Here is a 25,289-nt window from a genome sequence, read left to right as displayed (position 1 = left end):
GTTAAGTGAGTAAAAAATAAAAAATAATCTCTAAGCAAGTAATGCATGTTATTTCAATGAGAATAAAACAACATCCTAATCAAACAGACATAAGTTATTTTGGTGAGTAATAAATCAAGGCATTGCAAGTCATTTTAATGAGAAATAAAAGAACTTCCAAGTCAAGCCATGTATATCATGTCATGTGGGTGAGTAATAAAACAATAGCTTATAATTGTTTTTTAACAGTTGTTTTCATATTTCGTTTCGTAAAAACTGATTTTTTGTTGTATTGATCAAAACAAATTAATTATCATAAAATTAATTCTAAACAAACATAACCAAACAAAACTATATATGCCATACCATACCAGAGCTTCTCTACACATTTTCTTGTGTTTTTCTTCTGGCTGAAGCTGAAATTGTTGGCAGTCTCCATTCAGCACCATCTTCTCCAAGAAGTTTCAGCTACCACTCTTCCGAGTCCTTATATCGCCGCCAGAGTCATCCACCAACAAAACGACGAGGTCGACGTTGGCGATGCCTTCGCCCGACTCCTCCTCCCCTGTGTCCGCCGGCGACATTTTCTACAACGGCCAGATCAGACCATTTACCCCGTCGTTCACGCTTCCGTTACGTCCGTTCCCGTCGAAACGGCTCGTCGTCCACGTTTAACCATGAGGACGCTGATGTTCGAAGAGGCGCGAGAGACGGCAAACGACAGCCACGAGCTAGAAGGCGTGGCTGAGGGAACCTACTGCGTGTGGACCCCACCATGCAAGAGGCAAGCCCCATGTCCAAGCGCTGGAAGATTCGAGATCTTCTGCCTCGGAGAGTCACAGCGATGGTAAGAGGACCAGCAAGGTGGCGCCTAAGCGTACCTCCGCCGTCAACGGTGGCGCCACCGCCAAAAATTTGGTTGGGTTTTTCACTAACGCCAATGGACTTGCTCGGAATTTGCAACCATTTTCAAGCAAGACCAAGTTAAAGTGGATGACATGGTTTCTTTTGCTAATTTTTTCTTAATTTAGGTTATTGAAAGTGTTTATTATTGAGTCTAGTTCGGATTGGACATATCTTTATCGGTGGACTCAGACCTAAGTGTATAGATGACATTCTTTGTAAAATAAAGTTAAATTACTTAACTTCCGACAAAGCTTACTGAGTTTAATTAGACACGGTTGGATATATCCATGAAAGTGTATCTAAGTCATATTTCATATATATTTGGTGACTATAACAAAGTAATTTCCTTTTCAAGAGCTAAGAGGTGCATGCTATTTCGGTCATTAACAAAACAACTTCATAATTATGTGGTGCAAGCTAGTTATTTTTATGAGAAATAAAATAACTTTCTAGTCAAGCGATGTCATGTGGATAAGTAACAAAACAATCTCTTAGAGAAAGCATGCACGTTATTTCGGTGAGTAACAAAGTAACCTTCTAGATCGACAAACAACACACACGTTATCTTGATTAGTAACAAAACAACAGTTTCCTAGTCAAGTGGTGGTGCAAGTCATTTTGGTGAGAAATAAAGTAACCTTCTAGTCAAGCGGTGCATGCCATGTGAGTGAGTGATAAAATAAACATTTAGATATGCGGTGCATGCCATTGTGGTGAATAATAAAACAACCTTCTAATCAGGCGCTATATATGTGCCAGTTTGATGAGTCATAAAATAGCCTCATAAACAAGCGGTGCATGTTATTTTGGTGAGTAATAAAACAATCTCCTAGTCAGCAGTGCATATTATTTAGTGAGTAATAAGACAATCTCTTAGCCAAGTGGTGCAGTAAATTTCAGTGAGTAATAAAACCTCTTATCGTCTTACTCAAGCAGTGAATATCATTTCAATGAATAATATAGAATGTAACTGCAGACAATTGGCAAGCAGTGTACAAACAAAGCATATTTTGATAAGTAGTATCAAGAGAAAATATAACAGTTAAAAGTTCCCAAATTAAATAAAGTAACAGCAACACATACCCTATTACTTTGATTTCAACTTGATTTTTCTCAACTAAAAATAATTTTATTTCAATAATTAAACACCCTAAATTCAAGTCAATCTTAATCTAACTAAAATCAATGTAGTTGACCGAAATTCTGCCATAAACCAAGCATGCCCTAAAACAATAAGAATGCCTATTTAGAATTGATTACTTTAGGGTGGTGCAAAGCATAGAAAGTAGCTCAGTTTTTGCGATGGCACAAACAAAATTTTGACGATGTGCACGGCGGGCGGCGGTGGTGTTGAGATGTGAAGGAGGAGATGGGTGGGTGTTTGGAAAAAGGTGGTGTGGAGGTTGAGAGAGGGAGAGTGGAGCGAGGAAGAGAAAACGAGATATGGTGGTGGAAAAGGAGCGGAAGCAAAAGCATAAGGTGAAGGAAGACAAAGAGGCGATAGTGTGGCACGTGAAAGTGTTGTAGTTGATTATGCTACGTGCAAGGTTGACCAAGGAAGATGTGGAGAACTAACTCATTTGGAGTTGTTGCTTGTTGCTGGTGAAGGAAAGTCTTGATTGGAATGTCATCAACTACAATACATCTTCAATATAAATGATCTCTCGCAGGGTTCATCCTGACTTTTTATAATATTAGTCCTCCTCCTCCATAGAGATATAAAATAGGTTATATGATTAAAGATAAAAAAAATCACATGATTAATTTTCTCAGTTAATACAATTAATATTCTAACAACTAACATATATATAAAAAAAAAGATTAGTCCTCCCTCCAAGCTATAATGGAAAGGTGATCTATATTCATTCATTGATGTGGCAGTTTCTAATTATTGGGGGACAAAAAATGAGGCAGGGAATTGAAATAGAAGATTTTGATTCCACATTGTGACACCCATTTGATTTTCCATGTGTAACTAATAAAACACAACAAATTTTTATAACATATTTTTGTTTTAGTCAATAATTAATTTTTTTATTTAAAATCTATCAAGTTTTAAACTTTATTTTTAAAATAGGAATTTTAAAAGCCAAAATAAGGAAATAGTTTTTTCAAAAGGCGCGCAAAATGAATATATTAAAGAAGTACTTGATTACAAGAGAGATAGTCAACAAAATAATGAAATAGTTAAGAGATATTTTTCACTTTTTTTTCTGTCAGCCAAAAAATATATATATTTATATAATATAGAAGGTGCCAATGGTACCATAGCAATCACAACCGGTCTATAAAGAGACCAAGTTACAGGAGGAAAGAACAGCTCCCATATGATCCTCATTCCCTACATAACTTAGACCTTCCAATAAGTTTCCTTTTTCAAACGACCCATCATACATAAAAACAGCCCTATAAACAGAATTACCTATAAATGAAAAATCATCACGAACAGTTTTCCTTCAAATGTAGTATTGGCTCAAATTAATGTGCGGATCATTTTGAATGGTGCTATATGTAGTAAAACAAAACTCATTAGGGTTATTCTAGTAGTGAGAAAGTTTGAGTAGTACGACTCTAATTTTGTTGTCGCTATGGTAGACACACAAAATATGTAATGAGACACATGAACTTCTTTTTTTGTTGTCGCAAAGACACATGGACTTTAGTGTAAGGGCCTGCTTTCTTTATTTTCTTTAACAAAATAATTTTAAAAACTAGCTAGAAATCAAATACACCTAAATTGTTTTCTCTTTCTTAACTATTAAATTTAATTATAAGTAAAAAAAATGAATTTCAAAATAATATTAAAATGTTTAAATGTATTTAGTTCTTAACATATTTTCCAAATTAGTTCCAATTTAAATTTTATTTATTTTTAAATCATTAAAATTATTAAACATGTACTTTTAATTTTTAGGAGGAAGTTAAAATGTAATGTTTTTGTAAAAAATAAAGATTGAAAAAAAAGACAAGAAACCATATTTCCAGAAATTTGAATATATTTAAGTTTGAAAAGAAAAACTTATCATTCTTTATTATTCCCATGAGATATTTGTATCATTTACATAAATCAGATAGTTTTGAAAGGAAAAACTAGAATAGAAGAAAACTAAAGTATACATAAACACGAAAATCACATAATGTCACTATAGTCAAGTGAGACATGCCATTTTGAGACATACCATTTTGATAAGTAATAAAGCAATCTTCTATTCAAGTAGTACGTGACATTTTGGGGAATAATATAAGCGATGTATGTCATTTCATTTCAGCGAGTAATAAAACATTGTCTTAGTCAAACGATACATATCATTTCAGTGAGTAATAAATAAACCTTCTAATAATCAGATAATGATATTATTTCTGCTAGGAATAAAGCAACCTCCTAGTTAAGAGACCCAAGTTATTTCAATGAGTAATATAAAATGTAACAAACAATAGACAAGAAATACACTAGCAAATACATTTTATGTAAGTAATATCAAGAGAGTAAAAATTAGAGAAAAACATAACAATTTAAAATTAAAAATTGTTTGAGATAAAATAAAACCAACACCCAGTTACTTGAACTTCAGCTTGAATTTTCTCAACTAGAAATAATTTTATTTTGATAACCTAAATTTAAGCGAAACTTTGTAATTCTTCCAATAAACGAACATGCCGTAAAATAATCAAAACGCCTATAAGAATTGATTATTTTAGGGTGGCGCAACTGCCGCAAAGCAAAAAGAAATTAAGTACCTTTGGGGGACCATCATACACAAGTTTACATTTTCAAATTACTTAAAATTTCCACTAAAACGTCTATTTTTATTTTTAAAAAATAATAAGGTTAAATTGGTATATATATAGAAAAATAAAGATATGTTGACGATAATAAAGGCAAAAGTGGGAGAGTAAAAAAATGTGATGAGGACTAGTGAGTGAAGCAGTCTCGTGTCTATATATGCCATCCCCATAGCCTCTCTACACGCTTTCTTTGGCTTCAACCAAATTCTCTTATTGTTTTCTTTTCTTCTTTCATTGCATAATGATGCAGACAGAGCCATCTTCTCCAAGTTTCAGCGCCCACTCTTCCTTCCCCGTCCTTATTCCCTCACATCGCCGCGTAAACGAACAAAACGACGACGTTGACGTTAGCGATGACTTCGAGTTCTCCTCCGTTTCCAGACACACCGACTCCTCTCCTGTCTCCGCCGACGACATTTTCTTCAACGGCCAGATCATACCTATCTACCCTCCCTTCCACCAAAACGACGCCTTCGTCGCTGACGCTTCCGTTACCACCCAAACGGCACCGCTCGGGGCTCGCCGTCGTCGTTTACCTCTCAGGACGCTGATGTTCGAGGAGGAGGAGCGAGAGACGGTAAACATCGACAGCAGCAACGAGCTCCACGGCGTGGCTGAGGGAACCTACTGCGTGTGGACCCCACCATGCAAGAAGACAACCGCCTCGTCCACCAAGCGCTGGAAGATTCGAGATCTTCTGCTGCCTCGGAGACATAGCAAGGTCGCGCCTAAGCATTCCTCCGCCGCCGTCAACGGTGGCGCCATCGCCAAATTGGTTGGGTTTTTCACTAACGCCAATGGACTTGCTCGGAATTTGCAACCATTTTCAAGTTAGCTAGAACAAATTAAAGTGAATAACTTGTTTTCTTTTGGTAATTAGTAATCCTTAATTTAATCATTAACAAAGTTGATTATTGAGATAATGAGTTTAGTTGGGATTGGATATTGGATATATGTTTATAGGTGGAGGCTTTTTTTTTTTTTTGTTGAATGATGTTTATTGGTGGACTTAGAGATAAGTGTATGGATGACTTTCTTTCTTAATAAAGTTAAAATTATATAACTTCTGACAATACTTTTATAGTATTAATTGAAAAACTTATTCATTAAATAACTAGTAGTATGTTTTTTCGTTGGAAAAAGTAGCCTAAGAATACGGAAGAGGTTGCAATTGCATGGTGTGGTAACTGGTAACGCAGCAACAGTTAAGTTGGCAGGGTATGTTACCGCGATTTCATGGAAAGAAATCGTGTATGTGTGTCTCACACGGCATAGACTTGGGTAATCGGTGAAAGTGATGTATATAATATGACAAAGTTAAAGTAATTGCAAAAGTAGTAGTAGTAGTAGAAGAAGAAGAAGAGAGTGAGCAAGTCTTTCTGGATGGATCTGATATACATACATTGCATATTTACATTCGAATTGTGGACTGATGGACTAATTAGAGCGTCAAGTCAATTTAATGTTGACATCGAGTGAGATAAAGTGTTTGATTTGGGATTTGGGACGTGGTTTTCCACGTCAAAGCTGAAGAAGCAGCTAGTTCTAGCTTCTACGTAAAAGAACTATTGGACGTGAATTTTTTGGACCATAGAGGTACTTCCAAACATGCACTAATTTAGCTTCTGCTGAACATGAAATTGTTATATATATGCGTTGGAAAATACTTTATTTTTAGTGCATTGGATTGGAGGGATCCAGGCTAAAGAAGAAAAGGAAAAAAAAGTGTCACAATAATATCATAATTAATGAACAGCTACAAAGAGGATGGTATATGTTCAAATCCACTAGCCTTTGCAAATCTAAATTAAACCGCGGGTTGATCGATTCCAGTTTCCACATCAAGTTTCCCATCCTATCTGCACAAAAGTTACCTTTTTCACAGGTATCATTGAAAATCAAAGAGTGTGATTAATTAGAACTTAGTGAGAGTAAATTTTTTTACGCTATCTTTTAAATTATAGGTTGTCATGTACGTATAATAAATGGTTGACTTTTATAATAATTATTTTAAAAATTATACTATTTAGAATAAATTTTTATTAATTAATAATTAATTTATTAAATTTAGTTATAATTAATGTGTGGTTTGCTTAATAAATGATTTTTTGTTTGAATTTAGTTAGTTCCGTAACTTTTCAACTGTTACAAATAAAGTCTTCTATTGTTTTTTTTTTAGTTCTTAAATTCTATCCCCACTCCCCTTCTCTCAAATCTTCACGAATTAAACTGCTAAAAATTCACTTATTAATTAAACAGTACATTTCACCTAAAATTAAGAAATTCTAAATGTTACTTCAGAAAAAAATCTAAATGTTGGCCTTCCTTGAAACCTTAACATTTAATTTCTTCTAACTTTGAAACTTTTTAAATTATTTCCTATATCAAGTATATTCTAAGCTTTCAATTATTTAAATAGAAAATAAGAACATAAATAAACTAACGGGTGTATTAATTAAAAAGTTAGAGAATTAAATTCGAGAAAAAATAATTAGAGAACAAAAAATGCACATTGTCATTATAGAAGGATAAAATATATAATTCTTTTAATTTCATTACTTCTTTAAGTAATGTTTACATATATATGGCCATTCCGCCACTGAATTTGAGATCCTAATTCTTGTAGAAATTTGGATAACTGAAGGAGGGGTGGTTGAGGTTGATCATCAATATTCAATATTCAATGGTGCAAACTTATTCCAGACTCTTTTCCATGTACTATTACTGTAAACATTTTTACATTATTATTCCGTGCCTTTTCATGTTTTTTTAAATAAAAAAATATATAATGGAAGTTAGTGGGATGGTTTATGTAAAGGTAATTATAAGGATAAAATAATAACTTGTGAATCTAATTATAAGAATAAGACGGATATTAATTAATATGTATACTAAAATATTATGTTCCTTTATATACAGTTATAGATCGATAACTTTTAAAATAGTTTTTATAATTTTATAAAAAAATAATTTTTATAAAAATTAACAATCTTATCATAAATAATATTCTGTCTGGACTTATATATAAATAAAAAATTAATATTATATGTTGATCTTAAATATAAAAAAATTTAACTAATTTTATTTTATTTAATGTTATTATTCGTAAAACACTCTTTATTTTATTTAATTATTTTCAATGATTTTTTTTATCCATGATAGTAAATTTTAATGTATGACATTTTTGAAATAACATTATTATTTTTTACTTGAGATTAGAAAAACTTAATGATATTAACTAATTTTCTTAATCAGTGTGAAATTAATTATTTTTGTTTATATATGAATTGAGAAAATACTACTAAATTTAATTAGATGATACTATAAAAATCTTTATCATGTCAATGTATTCTAATCATTTTTAAAAATAATTCCCTTATTATCTTGATCCTGTTTATCTTAATTAGTAATCCCTTTATTTATCTTATTAGTTAAGTTATTATTTTCTATTAATTAAATTTTAAATACATATTTTTTTATTTAATATTATACATCTTAGAGTAAATCAATGTCATTGAAATAATTATAATTGTAAACATAAATTACTTGCTATGTTTCTTAAATGTTGTACATGTTCTTAATATTCTTAGAATGAAAGTTTTAAAAGAAATCTTATAAGTGAAAAATTTTAAACAAACTAACAAGTTTTTCTTTTCTTTTTGACTGCAAACAAAGTACTAACATACTTGATCAATTAAGCAAAAATATCATTCCTTTTTAATTGCATATATTATAGAGAATGTTCCCAATTTTCATAAATGTTACTTTGACGAGAATATGTTTCTAAAACTAAATCTAATATAATGATACTTAAAACTAACAAAATTTGTAATCTTTATCATCGAATGAGCAAGAGATATACAAAATTGATTATGATAAAAGTTAGATGGAAAACATGATTGAAAAAAAAATCTATTAAAAGTGACTAACTGAATTTTTCAACTAAAATTAGTGATTAAACAAAACTAATATATATTTTATACCAATAATACGATAAAAAAAAAAAAACTCAGTTGAGACCGGTAAGGGAAGCAAAACAAGTGTACCTATATTCTATAAAAGGAGGATGTGGTAACAAATTCCTGGGACAACAAAAGAACCACAATAGTCTAACATGCGTTAATTAAGTACTTTATAGTTTCTATCTCCAAGTGTGAGGAATGCCACAATTAAACGTAAACACTCAAGATATTACAGTAGATATTTGAAGGTTAGGAATTTCGCACCATCAATTATTTCGTTCAACGTAACGCATGCTACACAGGCCAAGAATAAAATAAAATAAAAAAATATATAAAAGAAGATGAGAAAAGCAAAACCGTCAAGCAGAGTCAATAATTCTTTTCTCCAAGGGTAATAGCTATGATATCCAAATAATACCAATTTCATATAATAATATCAGCCAACGAATGTGTGCTGAGGAAAAAGAAAAGGAATCCTTTTATGAAAGTGATTGGTGATTGGTCAACTTTTGTGTCTATCTCTGTTAATTTTTGTAAGACTCCACCTATTTAATTCTATTAGAAAAAGAGAAATACAAAACTTCTAGTTGACCACATCATGTAAATTTTGAATATGAGAAAATCCATTCCCCTTCTTGACTTTGACACATTCATAGGCAACCAACCAACCTCCTAGGCTCCTATTGACTATTAAAAAGACATCGTTTTCCATGAAATTACGACAAAACTATAAGATCAATTGAAAGGTGTTAAAACACCAACATTCCATAAACAAAAAACCTATTTAATTTTCAACATCTGTGGAATGCACCATTCTACATTGTTCAATGCCCGAAGAAATTATGGTGAAAGCAGGCAATTGGGAAGCATCAGCCACATCCCTAGTTTAATCATCCTCATGCAAGAATAGGAGTGAAGCTGGAAGAGTCTTGCAGACTAGCAGCATATTTTCGCGCCCACAGGTCATAGTGAATAATTTCCTCAAGGGAAGGAGAGGATACCAATTCATTTTGATGCTTCTCACATGTTAGCTCCACAACTTTGAATATATCCAAATAGCTAATCCTGGAACAAGCAAAATAGCCAATAAGTGGAGAATTTACATTGCCAATAAGACACATGTACCCTATGAAGAGCAGTGCATATGCATCAGGCAGTGTTGGAACTTAGAATGACATGACACAATCTACAGCTTTCTAATTTGTATTGAGGAAAAAATAACACAAAAACTTACTTTTCATCAATAAACATCTCTACAGCTTTTTCATTTGCTGCACTAAGAACTCCTGTCATTGTGCCTCCAGCACGGCCAGCAGAAAATGCAAGATTCATGGATGGATACTTTACATTATCTGGAGTTTTAAATGTAAGTGAACCAAGCCTGCATAACCACATTTCAAATAAGAACCATCAATAATTCAAATTGGGTTGAATAAAATTTTCATTTAACATAAATGCTTCCAAATTTGAAAACTCTATATCAACTGGATCTGTCTATTTTCTTTAGAATGGACTGAAAATAGAATTTGATAGAGTTGAAATTAGTAAGCTGCAGGGAAAGATTACAGTACTTGCAAAGATCAAGGCGTGGCCAAGTGACTTCAGAACAATAAATCCTGTCAGGCCATGATAATGTATAGAGGATTGGCAAACGCATATCAGGCCACCCCAATTGTGCAAGAACAGATGAATCCTGGAATCAAGAAATGATTTAGTATTAGATAATATGATTAACAATGTTTAATGATATTTTTCTCCTTTCTTTGATACCCTTTCTATATTATACACAAGTTTACCCCCACCCATTTGCTAATTTTGCCAATGGTTGGAACTTGTAGCTTGTAGGTACTATGGTTCCTCATCCATTTGCATCCAAATATATGGATATTAAAATGCGGTAACCAACATAACATAGAATTAGATTTAGACCTGTGTTTCAATCATTGAATGTATGATTGATTGTGGATGAATGACAATCTCAATATGATCGTAGTCAGCTCCAAACAAGTAATGTGCTTCAATTACTTCTAGACCCTGTGAAGAAGCAGAAGAAATTTACCTTATAGCTAGGAAATTCATACCACATAATTAAACAGATTTATAAAATGGCTCTTTTCATTCAATATGACATAAAAAAAGAAGCAAACCTTATTAAAAAGGGTAGCAGAGTCCACAGTTATCTTTTTCCCCATATTCCAGTTAGGATGTTTTAATGCATCAGCAACTTTAACATCTTTCAGTTTATCAACTGGCCAATCCCTGTCAATCACCAAGGGAATGATACTTATAGTCAAATCAATTATGTAGAGCCTGGAAGCAGAACTAAGAGAGCAACAATGCCAGGTTTTCCATGATCAAAGAATATTGACTCAACAGACAATAGCAATCAGACATTGAGATATACATAGGAAAGTTTTGAGTACTACATATTCCCTTTCAGTTTCCTTCCATTCCCAAAAAAATAAATGTTTCCAACAGAAGAAGAAAACATGGAGCCATTGAGCGTGCAAAATAGCCAAATGAAGTCATATACACACCTGAAAGCACCTCCAGATGCAGTTAAAATAACTCTCCTAAGTGCACCCTCTGGCAACCCCTGGATACACTGAAGCCAACAAGAATCCTTTAAGCTTTTCCATTACCAAGTGGAGCGGATGATAAAATAATTGCTTGCATGCAATAAGAAAGATGCAGAGGCCAGAGAATATATAGATAATAAATAACATGAGCATGTCTATTCATCTTGTTGCACACAATTTTTTACTATTTGTGCATTCTTACCTGAAAGATGGCAGAATGTTCTGAATCAGCTGGAAGTATTTTTACATTATGCTTCTGAGCAAGAGGAAGAACAAAAGGACCTCCAGCAATCAATGTCTCTTTGTTGGCCAAAGCTATGTCTTTCCCTGCTTCTATCGCTGCAACTGTTGGCTAACAAAATAATGAGAGGATTTCAGCTTTCTAATATCTGTTGTCTGATAACTGACAACCAATACCATATTTAGTTAGTGGATTTTCTGTTTTCTTATACTTCTATTCTATCTTCATTATATATAGTATGATATGCTTTAACATTTATGAATCATTCTCCATTCAAACAATCAATGCCCTAATATGAAATTAATAAGCATGCTCCACTATTTTCCAGCTAGTTGAATAAGGTTTGATTGTTATTGTTGATGTCTCATTCTGAACTAGATGATATCCTTCTATTTGTTCTATCCCCAGGACAATAAAACCCCTCCAAATTTTTTGACGAAGTTTAATATTAAAAGATATGCAGATATTGCACACTAAAGACCTCATTACATGGCACAGCAAAGAGATTGGTTACCAAGAAGGGCCAAAATAGGAAAAAGAGGTTTACCTTCAGTCCTGCACAGCCTACTATTCCTGTGACTACACTAACTGCATCTGGGTGACGAGCAACCTGAGAATATATATGCTATAGCTTATGAAAAACAAAAATTGGCTCTCTAAACAAAATTACCACATATGAATAAACCCAATGTCCACCTCAATGATTCCCTGCTCTCCAGGGATGATCTCAGGTTTTTCTTCAACATCATGCAAGGCCTCTTCAAGTTCAGCAATTAGGGACTCATTTCTAACAGCAACAAGTTGAGGCTTAAATCTTTTTACCTGTGCAAACATAAATATTAAAAGTGATTACTACACCTGAATTCTTTGAAAACATAACCAGGAAGATCCTTTTCATTGCAACTCATGTGATGACAATTGCAATAGTAAATTAGCCATGTGAGTATCAAGTAAATCAATCGATATTGAGAAATTTCAGATTTAAATCTGGTCATAGATTGAGAGACAAATCAATACATAATTCCATTACATGCTTGGAGTGAAGTGGTTACCTGGTCTGCAAGAAGAGTAACATTTGAACCAGCTGCAAGTGCCACAACTTTAAACTTATCTGGATTCTCTGCCACAATATCTAGTGTCTACAAAAGCATACAGGGGAAAAGATGCACTACATCAAAGGATAAGAGACAAAGGCAAGCCAAGCCATCTACAAGGGGTAAACAATCAACAATTTCTAGTCATACATTCATCTATGACCCCCAAAAAAACTCATATTCATTTGAAACCTTTATATTTTATAAGAGTACTAGTACAAAAATACTAAAAAGGCAAATTATTTCCAACAAATGTTTGCAATCAAACAACATCTTGCAAGTCCAGCCAACATCAGCTTCAGATTATCAAAAAATAATATTCAGTTCTAAATCTCCCTTTTCAAGTTGGTATCAGAACCTATCCAATCTTGAAGTTGCACTGCCTACCCACATATGTTCAATCATGCAAACTTCACAATCAAGATTTTCAATCTTGGGCGTGGGGGTGTGTTAAGATGTCCTGCATTGGTTAGGAATATAACCCGAATACTCCTTATAAGACACTGACACTACTTCTCCTTAATTAAGCTAGCTTCTGGGCCAGCTGTTTCTAATAGACTATTATTTGCCATTAATTCCAATATATTACAACACTAGAATCTACGATTATGATGTTATAGGGAGATTCCATTTCCACAATACCTGAGTTCCAATTGAACCAGTACTCCCCACAATTGAAATGGGTTTTGGTCCATCCCAAGTCTTGCGACCTTGTTCCGGAACCGCTCGTCCCGGCCAGGCTGGTGGTGGTGGTGTTGCCTGCACTGAGCAATAAACCCGTCCTCCAGATGCTGCTCTACGCTCTTTTCTCTTAAAAGCAAACCCACCTGAGAATCAAAGCACCATCAAAGTCAAACCTTGTATGCTCCATGTAATAATTGACATCAAAACACAACACAACAAATATTGCCTTTCCACAGAACAAAACATCATAGCACACAACACCGTAACATCATCAACAAAGCAGCTCATAACATGGTAGAACCAAAAAATGGCATAATTTCAGGGACAAAAAATAACAATAATTCAAATGGGGAGGGGGGTTTCTCTATAAAGTCGTTGGCTTTTGACTTTTCCCAGAACACACAATGAAGGAAGAATAGCGAGAATGAAGAGATGAAGAAAAGACCTGAGAATTTTGCTGTGAGGCAGTTAGACTTGAAGGAATCAGCGAAAAAAATGGACTTGACTTCAGCTGGAGAAGAGATGTTGAGAGCCATCATCACATAAACCCAACTTGAGGAGTTTGAAAGACAAAGAATTGAAATCTCCAATAACAACAATAATGGTGGCTGCACAAGGAAGTTGTGTTGTGTGGTGCCTGAAATGGCTTAGTTTTTTTCTATATATATAATAAGTAGAAGACAACAGGGGATGTGGTTTCTGACTTCTCAGAGAGAGATGCAGTTTTTTGTTTTCAATTGTTACTATTACTATTATATTATAATAAATGTGAAAGTATGAGATTATTTGGTTGTATGGAAGATAAAAAAACAAAAGAGAATTGAAAAAAAAAATTAAAATTAAAATAAAAAAAGTAGAACCTATGCTATTTTCTGAAAAATTCTTCTTTAACATAATTTCCTCTCTTCAACCAAACAATTCCCGGGAAAAACAGAAAAATGGAAAGAAGGTGGGTAACTAGGAATTAAAGAGAAAGAGGACGAAATAGAGTTTGGAGAAAGAAGTGTGCAAGGTGTGTGGAATCACCACTTGCCGTCCACTCAATATATATATGCACTCACTCACTGGGTGGACACTGGATAGAGTACCCATTACCTCTAGTAGATTTATATGTATGCAGTGTTTTATTTTCTAGTAGTATAATTTATATGTATGTACTAGTATTATTGTAAAATAGTTTTATATAGATGTTTAATAAAAAGTCTACCTCAATTCTTATAGAAAAAAAATTATCATTAAAATATTGTTTTTTATATTACATTAATAAATATGTTCCGTGTAAATATAATAGATAAATATATTTTTTTTATTTATAAAAATTAAAGTTGTATATCATAAATATTATAATAACTCACAGATATTATTTATGGGTTAATAGTTAATGATATAAGAATATAAAAATATAAAAGTGAGAAATAAAAGATTTTTTTATTTGGATACATTTAAATACGAAAAATATAAAGAAATTTATCTCTTGTTTGAAAGAGCGAAAAAGAAATTGAAGACAAATAAATATATAAATTTTTTTTATGATAAATAAAAAATTATCTATTATTTTTATTAACATAATTATTCATTATTTTTTAAAATATTGATTATAGACAATTTTATTTTAAAAAATAAAACAAAAAGAGAGATCATTCTGCTCCCATTTTGTTTCAATTTGAAGGGAAGAATGTTTTTAGTAAATTCTAAGAAAATAACTTCTCTCATTTCCATTTTTCTTCTCAAATAAATTATGAAAATCCAATATTTCCATCCTAACTGGACTGAATAAGTGGTTAGTTCCTTTAAACTAAGAAATATATAAAGTGAGAAAGTGAAATTATATTTACAAAATATTTCTGATTAAAAGCAATGGTAGATAAATTTTCAATTTTTACTTTAAATTCCATTTTAATTTACATATTACACTCTTCAAAAAAAATAATCATTATTAAAAATAAATACAAATAAAGTTTAAAAAGGTGTTCGAATATAACTAAAATGATGCTGAAAAATGAAGGTAACACTTTTCATAAAAAATAATATTCCTCGTATTTTTAAAATAAGGGAGGACAAGTACCTATAAAATCTTAAATCTAGATGCCAAATCTTAAAAAGTTACTGTTTTCTTACAGCAGTCGAAACAGTGGTTAATCTTAAATCTACCGGGAGCAAAATAATAATATTTTAAAAAGTATAAATCTTGTAAAAGAAAATTAAAAAAGTTGTGTTTTCTTAGAGGCTAGAGCAGCCGAAACAGGTTGTTATTATTGACTTATTGTTAAAATGTTGTAGGGGTTTTTATTATTGTTAAAGATACAAATCTACTAGCTAGCTGCAGATAATATAATTTAATTTAAGCACTGACTCACTCAAGTCTACACAGCAATGCTGACAAAAACACGTGCTTTGCTTCACGAGACTGCATCAAAGTAGCAGCCACTCATTTTATTACTAGCAAATTTAATCAGATTTAGATCATATAAAATACTAATAGTAAAATATGTAATAATACTTGATATTCTATTGAGGGAGTTATTTTATGTTTTAAAATTATGTACTCATTTTAAAGAGATCGAATTCATTAGAATCATACTGAAGAATACAAAAATTTACTAAATATTTTTTTTTCTTTTTAATATTATACTTCCCTCTTCAATTCATATAATAATATAATTTTTTTTAAAAAAGTGATAAGGGGAAAATATAATACCATCAACTATTAATTTAGAAACAATAAACTGCTCATTTTTATTATATTATATTGCTGAAAACAGGATAAATATTGAATAAAACCAGCAACCGCATAACGAAAGCGTCGTGTAAAACGTTCTAACTTCAAATTTTCAAATATATTAATTTTAGTTAAATGTTATTCTACAAAATAAAATTTACAAAATTGTACGCCAGACTGAGCTCGAATTCAAACTTAAATATAATATAATAAATATATTCAAATAATACAAATATTTGACCTTGATTTGGGATATTGTATGCACTGCTTTTTTCTAAACCAAATAAGCCATGCACCTTTCCTTTTCAAAGGCATTATATCTTCCCACAGTGATTTACTGATTTTGATCTACAACGTAACTAGGTGTGGCCCGTGCTGATAGCCTGGATTTTAAAAAAATAAAATCAATGTGAAGTTTTCTTAAAAAGAAAATGAAAAAAAAAAATTTACTCTCCAGCACTCAGCAGTCAACAAGTAGCAAGTTGTTTCACATATTTTATAAATATATATACAATTAAAATTAGAAGAATATTTTAAAGTAAGTTTATCTTAAGATTAGGATTTAGAAATGTATCGGCTTTAAGTTATACTAGTAGGTTAAAATCATAAAACACTTTAATAAAATAAATAATAAAAACCCTTATTTACTCACTTTAAAGGCATATTAACTTCAGCAAAATCTTATCTTTACAATTATTATATACTATAAAGGTCAAACTCTGGAGTTAGATGTTAACAATGGAATAAATTCAATTAAGAACCAACGAGATGCTTGAAGGTCCTAGTTTGGCATTTGTTGAGGTGGATCTCTTATTTATTAATTTATTTATTTCTATGATTTCATTGTTGTTGTCTATAATCATAGAATGGACCAAATTCTTTCTGGCGGTACCACTTGCTTACAAATGGTCAAAAATTACCGAATTTTATTATCAAAGAAAGAATTAAACTTAATTATGATGAGTTGTACTGTGGGAAGCATAAGTTCCAGCTGATCTTCATCAAGACACTTCCCCATCTTCTTTATAGGTACTGGAATTTTTTTAAAATTAAGTCCTTAAACTTGTATTTATTTTTTTAATTAGGCTCCTGTTATTAAATTTTTCATAATGGTAATTAAATAAAAATATTCAATTAAAAATAAATACAAATTCAAAGACCTAATTAAATAATCCAGAGAAATAATTAAAATCATCAAACAGTTCAAGACTTACAAATTAATTTAATCTTAAAAAATGAAATATAAAATGAAACTATAGCAATTTAATAAGTAATTTTGTAACTCCAAAAGATAATTTTCAAATCGATTAAAATAATTTTAATAAATTATGCTTGTTAGTTTAAATACTGGCAATCTTAAAATTGGTTTTACATAATAATAGATCAACATTGAAACCGGTCTTAAGTCCAATCAAGCCTAGCCTGAATAAAAAATATATTAAAATGCACATCATCACAGAATTTAGTAAAAGTTCAGGGACGGCAGAGTAATTAAACCTTTTTACATTAGTAAACAAATTTATTGCATAGAAAGATACGTGCGTTTGCATATTGTATTGATGTCCAGTTCAAAGTACAACTAATATGATTATGAAACAGATTGTGTGACAAGCTTATTCCAAATCATGTTTTTCATGATAGATCATGCATGATTCACCTTCATTTCTCATCATATTTGACTTCATGCTCCTCTTGTATCTCACTAGAAGTGGGAACCGAGCTGACACTGCTTCCCTCAACTGCACCTTCAGATTCCAATAGTTTTGGGTCCATATGTACATCATCGGAACCGTCTAAAGAATGAGCTACTGACTGATTATCAGACATCTGTTCCTTTTGGGCCGCTGGCTTTGGCCGCCTGATTGCTTCTGCAGCCTCCGGCATAGCTATGGGGGGAGGTTGAGGAGGAACCCATACGCGTTGAACTGGCTGTTGGATTGGCTGCTGACTGGATGCAGCACCATTGGGTACTCCATTAGACTCATTTTCATTATCAATCTCTCTAATTCTGACATTTTTCCTCTGCCACCAGGGTAATGGGTCATCCCCATTTAATAGAGGGGCATCCAGGGCCTTGGTATTCAAGTCTTCACCATTTACTTGAGACTGAAGCATCTGGGTAGATGTGCTTTGCACCTGACTAACCTCCCGATGCTATACCCAGGAGAAGTTGAAGCAAAAATTAGATTCATATGAAATAATACCACTTGAGACTGAAGCATCTGATGAATGCAGCATACAAATTATTCATTTTTCCACTTTTTTCTAATCACTTTTCCTACCTCAGCCTAAATAAACTGAAATAATACCACTTGAGACTGAAGCATCTGATGAATGCAACATACAAATTATTCACTTTTCCTACCTCAGCCTAAATAAACTTCAATCAGATGTAGTGGCCAAGTATAAAAATCATTTAGTTCAACACACTTCATTTCTATAGAAAATAAGGATCAATTTAGATCTATCCAGTAATTTGACGTTTTTGCAAGTTTAAATTGTGTCTACCTCTCTAATGATAGACATTAAATGGAACTCGAGAAATAAACACAACTTAAACATTACTTATCATGTACTTGGAAGAGTAATCTTATTTGGACACCATAATCTTATCGACAGTAACACCTCTCCTCACACATAAAACTCTAATTACTTTCAAGTCAATACAAAAAATTCATAATTTTATATTGATGGTGCACAAATTGCATGATTTATATCATGCAACTAAATTTATCTAGATCAACAAGCGTAAAGGTTTACCTTAATATTAGAAGACTTCTCTCCTCTTTGGACCATGGCCATTATCTGCAAGAAAAAATTGTACACTTCAAAAAAAAAAAAACTAACGTACCCTGGTACCAGATTAAAACAAAATCTTAAAAGATAAATAAATAGCCCTCCGCATCCATTCCCTCAAATATAAAGACACTACATACTATTCATTAATTACTACTAATCAACAATAGCAAATCTGAAGTTCTGAACAACATTTTTGAATATGATGGATAGGAGTTCCCACAGAACGCATCTAAATATTCTAATGGGCTTTTGTTCCTTCAATTGTCTGTTTTAGTAAAAACTATGGAGTACAATTTGATTTTGGTTAGTGGTTTAGAGATGTTTATTTAGAGACAGAAAAGAGAAGATACAACTAGTAGAAAATAAGATATCCTATATAACAAAATAAAATCAGAGAACCAAAAGGTTCAGTATACATGAAAATAATGAATTGAAGGAAGCAATTCACATGAAGGACTGTTCAACTGAAACTATACCTTAATTAAAATAAACAAAATGGAGAATCTCATTGGAAGCAAATACTCTTAAATACTTTAATCAACTAGCATGCAAAGTAAATAGAGTAAATTAGGCACAACCGCACAACTATGCAACTGACACACAAGAATGTAGTAACCAGTACCAACCAAAAAAATCTGCACAATAGACTTAAATCACAATTTCATCATCCTGGTTAAAAATCTTAATTGTGCACACTCAATTAGCTGTGATGACTTGGGTACTTTTGGTGGCCACAATAGAAAAGTTATAGTCAAATCCCAAAGTATTTAATGCCTAAACGTTATATTTTGATTACTATAAAAGTGACCTTCAAGACACAACCGAAAATAATAATTGATATGCATTTCTATATGATCCATACATAAAAGGCAAGGCAGGGGACACAAAAGAAATAATTAAATAAGCAATATAATTACTACCTCCGCATATGCCTTTGGATGAAGACCACTTGATGGTTCAACAGATGTAGGTGGGGATGAAGATCTCACTGCACATGATATTCTAATTGTAGGTAACAATACGGAAAATAAGACTAATTTAATTGAGACTTAATTACCAACATGACAACCTGAACTCATGTCGTAGTCTGCTTTTCCATTCACAATCAGTTGCTGCATATGTTTAAAAAAATTACAGCAGACAGAAGTTAAATTTTATTTTATACAACTTATATAAGGATCAGCATTCAGCAGTGCCAAAATTTCATTAAAAATACTGAGACAGTCCCCATATATGTCTATTTATATCTGACCTTTGAACTTGTTTGACTGATTCGAAGATCTTCTTGCCCTGAGACAGAAACTCCATTAGAAGGTATATTTTGTCCACAATTTGTCAGAAACAAATATTCAGCAAGAACTTTAAAAATAAAAAATTTCTGAGTAGCTGTTAAAACTCCAGCATAAAGCTGCTATAATTTTGGACATGATAAGCCATCAAAATTTATCAATAAGCCTCAAACAATTGGATCATAATGCTAGAAATCCAGTTAGAATAGTTAAAATGTGCATAATATTTGTCAAAGCTCTTGGTCACCATGAGCCACCTTGTTGGTTCTTAAGAGGCTATAAATATATACAAGTTCCTTGATTGCACAACCACATGCATTCTTTTACAAATTTGCAAGTGCTATTTGCAAATCATAAATCATAAATCAAACCCTGAATAAATTGCTCAAAGCATTTGAAACTTCTTATGGCATTTGTCATTGACTTCCAACCTTCTTATCTCAATCCAATAGATTAAATGACAACGCTCAATTACCTTCCAACCTTCTTATGGCATTGGTCATTGACTTCATTTCTTGTACTTGCTTATCTAAAAGGCTCACAACTTCCACAAAGTATCTCCTCTCTGCAAAGTATGAAACCAGATGCAGCAATAACTACAGTCATTTCTCATAAATACACCAAGGAGAGTAGGAGTGTTAAAACAATTCATAGACATTTTACAGCATGAAAATTAAAGTTCAACAAACCCACCTTCGCCTTTTGAAGCCAGCATTTCTTGGCTCGCTTTTGCCACATCTGCAGCTGCAGCTGCAGCTGATTTTGCAGCTTGCACAGCTTCTTCCATCGGTGTTGGTTTGTTGTCAGTTTTCTTTAATTGTTCATCATCACTGTCTAAGACAACCTTACGTATCCAAGATTTTAACCGAGGGAGAACAGAATTCTAAAGCACGGAGCAAGCTTCCAAAGTTCAGTGTGGGTCAAACAGCAATGTGATAAAAGTTGTGCACATAGCAATATATCAAGTACAAGACAGGATATAAAAAGTCAATAACAAAGTGAACATAGTACAGCAATATGCACTAATCCATTAAGTACTAATTTAGAAGGCATTATGCATGACAGGAGGTGGTAATGGTAATACCTTAATTATTATAGCTGTTCCAGCACCTGAAGCAGCCAGTAATCCAACTGCAATAAGGGCATGGGACCAGTGAAATCTGGAGCGTGATAAGGTTCCCGATGAAGTATTAACACCAGTAGAAGCAGGTAAACCCGGCTGCAAAGTTTGTTGTTGGGCTTGTTGCTGAATGTTTGATGATGATTTCAATTGCCCATCTGTTAGAATTACAATAAGCCAAGTTCAAAGTGTAACTTAAGTCTTATGCACAATCCAGCTTTATTGAAAAATTAGTTAAACAGAGATTTCAAATGCAGTTTAACTCAACGTCTTAACCGAAAGGTACAAAGGGAAACTTCAATATTAGGTGCTTCACCTTGATTTACACCACCTGTCTGCACAGTTGGAGCTGAATCCTGTGATTTGAACCAAAGGCAAGGATAACATACAGGAATTGATAAACTGATAATCAATTGGTTGCCTGTGAAAGAGTAGTCTAGAAAATTTTGAGTGACTGATAAAATAATTTTAAAAAAAAAACTAGCTTACTGGAACACGCTGAAAGGCTTCATCAATCTCCTCCTTCGTAAGGCCCTTCTTCTCTAGAAATGATCGCCTATACATGACAGGTGAACCTCTAACTTTTGGGTGTGATAGAAATTTCACAGCATTCTGAATTTGTTCTTCCCGCATTGGTTGTGAGTTCACAAAGACTGATGTAGTTGAACTCTGTTTAGCTGGCTCTTCTCTGGCATTTTGCTGATCCACATTTGTTGCTTGCACAACTTCAGAACCTACACCTCAAAAAAGAGACTCACCAAATCAATTTATCATACTCAAAAGTTAAAACAATATAATGTATCTGAAAGACTGAAACTTTCAGCTAGCAAATGCAGTCAAGCATGGAAATATTCAATAGCAAACAGTACAAGCAAATGATGAAGGCAACTAAATCTTTGATATAAGAAAAACAAGGAATCTGACAGAGATGTAATATAAAAAATCATTTGTGTGTCTTCACCTAACAAAAGTTTTGGGTATTGTTGGTTCTTGACAGAATCTGTCAAGAAATCTAATTTATTGTTATGAGTCTTCTTGGTTACGTTAGTAATTACAAGTAACATACCCAAAGTAAAGGGTGTCTTGTCTTGTTATAGTTTAGGCATATAACCAGATACAATAACCCTATCCCATAGCTTCAAGGTATGGCTCATGAGTTTAACACCCCTGAAATTTGTGCAATTTTGTATATCACCTTTGTTCGTATAGATAGGGATCGAAGCACTTTTTCATTCATCCAGCATGATCTTAAACCTTACAAACACATTAAACAACTTTATGAGCCATCTTATACCATTTTCTGCTAGATTTTTCAATAACTGAATAGGTTATAGGTTTACTATCAATCCAACTACTTTGCCAGTATTATCCTATTCAATATTTCTTTTACCTCAAATTCCTGAAGTCTACAATAAACTAGCGTACCCCATTGCCCGGAGGCTCTTCGCTATGCGAAGGTATGGGGGAGGGATATTGTATCCAGCCTTACCCTTGCATATGCAAAGAGGCTGTTTCCGGATTCGAACCCATGACCAACAAGTCACCAAGGCACAACTTTACCGCTGCACCAGGGCTCGCCCTCAAATTCCTGAAGTCTACAATAGAAGGTATAATTTTCTACAGCATTTAGCCTATCAAAGTGTAATAAAATCAAGCATCCTTCATTAAATAGCTTCTGAAAGTAAGTCTTCCAGCGATCCTTGATATCTTGTCTTGTGATTAAAACTTTATCCTCTTCATCCTTCTCAAATTTAGGCTAGGCCTAACTCAACCTCGAAAGCTAATTCATGAGGTGAGGATTTCCAAACCTTTATAAGCTGTTAAGCTCTGCTGTAGCCATATCTATAGTTGATGAGGAATCTCAACAATCCCTAATGCATTTCACTAGGTTCAAGTCCCTTTTGTTTTCTTTCTCTACCTTTAGCAGCTTTGTAGATACTTCCTTCCTTCCTAAGGATTGATATGACCAGTCAAATGCTCTAGCTCTCACTTCGTTTAACCCTTCTTAGTATCTTTCTTATCTACCTTATATATATCTTTTCATAATTTTTAGCATTTTTGCACAAGGACCACACTTAATAAATTCCCTTTTAACTTTATGATGCATGCATGCATCCTACCACTAAGAATCTTCATCCTATGGTCCAAAGCCTTTAGATTCACCAAGTGACTCTTTTGTTACCATTCTAATCCATTTATTCATCTCATTCTGCCTATTGTTAGCACTGCCATGTGCCTCCAAAACCCCTCTCTAAAAGCTCTTATGCTTTTCACTCTTCATTTGCCACCATTTGATCTTTGAAAATGTCCCATTCCACTATAAACTTTAGGGCTATGATCCAATTCTGTAACCTTTTAACATTCCAAAACTTATCTACAATTATGCCTACACCGTTTTCTATATTTTGCTTTGTTGGTGTACCAAAGCTCAAAACCCACCTCAAGCCATACAGGATACAGCATCTTGCTTAAAGGAAGCAACAACTTAGCAATAACACTATCCAATCATCATCCAGTCATGAAGGTTCAACCAAGTTTTAACTTTTACGTAGGCTATTAATTGCCTGACACAATCCTCCTATTTTTTTCCCAGCTTGGGACCAACTATGTAAGAAAGAGCAAATGTGCAATTCCAATCAAATAGACGACATGGAATGGGAAGTAATCATCAAAGAAACTATGGAATCTGTTTCGTAGCACCCAGTGAAGATTAACATAGGGTTAACCTATTAAAAAATTAAGCAGAAAGATCATGCAAGTCGAGGGAATTAAGAAAACAATAATCACTAGTTTCATAAATAACATAATATTTTTAGAAGTCCCAAAGACTCTGGTGCAAATGTTAGTCTGTTTGGAACCACAAATTTTGGGAATTGATTAGATTTAAAAATTAAACCTGTCCTTCAGAAAGTTATAATTCCATTTTGTTAATGACTCCAAAACACAGTGTGGTTGTCACGGTGTGGAGTGGCGTGGTACCAGAAAGTGGAAGAGCCTCAATTTTCATTCTTATTTGTAATAGTAATAGTAATAGTGCACGGGTGAGTAAAGACCGGAAGAGAAGAAAGCGAAAAGTAGAATCAACAAAATGCTCAGATTGGAGTATAGAGGCAATTACGTTACGGGTGCTGCAGCTTTCAATGATAAGAAATGCGGAATGAATATATAAAAAAAATAGAAAGAAATGGAAACCTTGGTTTTGGTCGGTGGCGGTGGGAGTGGGAGGAGGCGGAGATTGGGTGGCCATGTTCGCAACTCACTGCTGAGTTGCAATTCCTAAGCCAAAGGGAAAAACAGGGGATGAGACTATAGTTGTATAGATGAGGACCAAGTGAATGAGTGGATTAGCGAAAGAAAGAAAAAAAAAAAATAACAGAATCGTTTTATTTGCTCTTCTCCTTCTCCAAGCATATCCTCTTCAGCTACGCAACACGCCAATTGACCCACCAACATAATAAGCATTTTTCATTCCACTCTAGAAAAGTTCTTTTGGGACGCGATTTTCATCAAAAGGAGACCTTAACCCTTTCCAAGGAGTAAAAAGTAGTGAACAATAAATAATCATGTTTTTAGATTCTATAAACTAAGAAATATTTGTCCCTAATTTTTTTTAAATATTTTTAGTTTTTATAATTTTTTTAAAGAATTTAATATATATATATATATATATATATATATATATATATATATATATATATTGAAAATATAAGGTAATTTTATAATATTATTCATTCATAAATTATTATTTTAATTATTTTAAAAATTAATAAATTTAATATATATAATAGATTGTTATTGGATATCTGTCTAGAATTGTAAATATATAATTTTTTTTTGTTTTTAATATATTTTTAGTTTATGTAAAATTAAAATATATTATTGTTTGATTTGGAGTTAAGTTATATTGATGAGAACTAAAAACATTAAAAAAATTACATGAACAAAAATGAATATTTTTAATTTTAGATATTTAACAACAAAAAAAAGGAAATACATTTATCCAAAATGTTTCCTTAGTTTAATATGCAATAAAATAGGAGAATAAAGACAAAATATATTGGATTTCACATTAATATTATATCTTTTTTATAGGTAGGAATAAAATATATATGTACCAAAAAGTTTACAAGA

General features: G+C 32.6%; 3 protein-coding genes across 3 annotated transcripts; 1 reads left to right on the top strand and 2 right to left on the bottom strand.

Moving 5' to 3' along the window:
* Positions 1–4,912: 4,912 nt before the first annotated feature.
* LOC114413795 lies at positions 4,913–5,506 on the top strand. Its single transcript, XM_028378331.1, has one exon. The coding sequence runs from the start codon at positions 4,913–4,915 to the stop codon at positions 5,504–5,506; it is 594 nt and encodes a 197-aa protein (XP_028234132.1).
* A 3,531-nt stretch (positions 5,507–9,037) lies between these two features.
* Positions 9,038–14,227, bottom strand: LOC114411960 (1-deoxy-D-xylulose 5-phosphate reductoisomerase, chloroplastic). The gene is made up of 12 exons (XM_028375711.1): positions 13,677–14,227; positions 13,190–13,374; positions 12,506–12,592; positions 12,150–12,275; positions 12,001–12,063; positions 11,415–11,564; positions 11,171–11,238; positions 10,781–10,892; positions 10,563–10,667; positions 10,205–10,326; positions 9,868–10,014; positions 9,038–9,698 (listed from the first exon to the last, which is right to left on the bottom strand). Exons 1-12 carry the CDS (start codon positions 13,768–13,770, stop codon positions 9,530–9,532), a joined length of 1,428 nt encoding a protein of 475 aa, XP_028231512.1. The 5' UTR covers positions 13,771–14,227; the 3' UTR covers positions 9,038–9,529.
* Positions 14,228–17,428: 3,201 nt separating this feature from the next.
* LOC114411959 (peroxisomal membrane protein PEX14-like) lies at positions 17,429–24,641 on the bottom strand. Its single transcript, XM_028375710.1, has 12 exons — positions 24,533–24,641; positions 24,351–24,434; positions 21,648–21,892; positions 21,475–21,514; positions 21,123–21,316; positions 20,732–20,921; positions 20,514–20,603; positions 20,002–20,039; positions 19,819–19,861; positions 19,670–19,737; positions 18,711–18,755; positions 17,429–18,104 (listed from the first exon to the last, which is right to left on the bottom strand). Exons 2-12 carry the CDS (start codon positions 24,403–24,405, stop codon positions 17,610–17,612), a joined length of 1,503 nt encoding a protein of 500 aa, XP_028231511.1. The 5' UTR covers positions 24,406–24,434; positions 24,533–24,641; the 3' UTR covers positions 17,429–17,609.
* Between the last annotated feature and the right edge of the window lie 648 nt (positions 24,642–25,289).

This window comes from Glycine soja, chromosome 5, assembly GCF_004193775.1.
Source record: "Glycine soja cultivar W05 chromosome 5, ASM419377v2, whole genome shotgun sequence".
In the NCBI taxonomy this organism is placed as follows: Eukaryota; Viridiplantae; Streptophyta; class Magnoliopsida; order Fabales; family Fabaceae; genus Glycine; species Glycine soja.
This window is presented reverse-complemented; position numbering and strand designations above follow the sequence as displayed.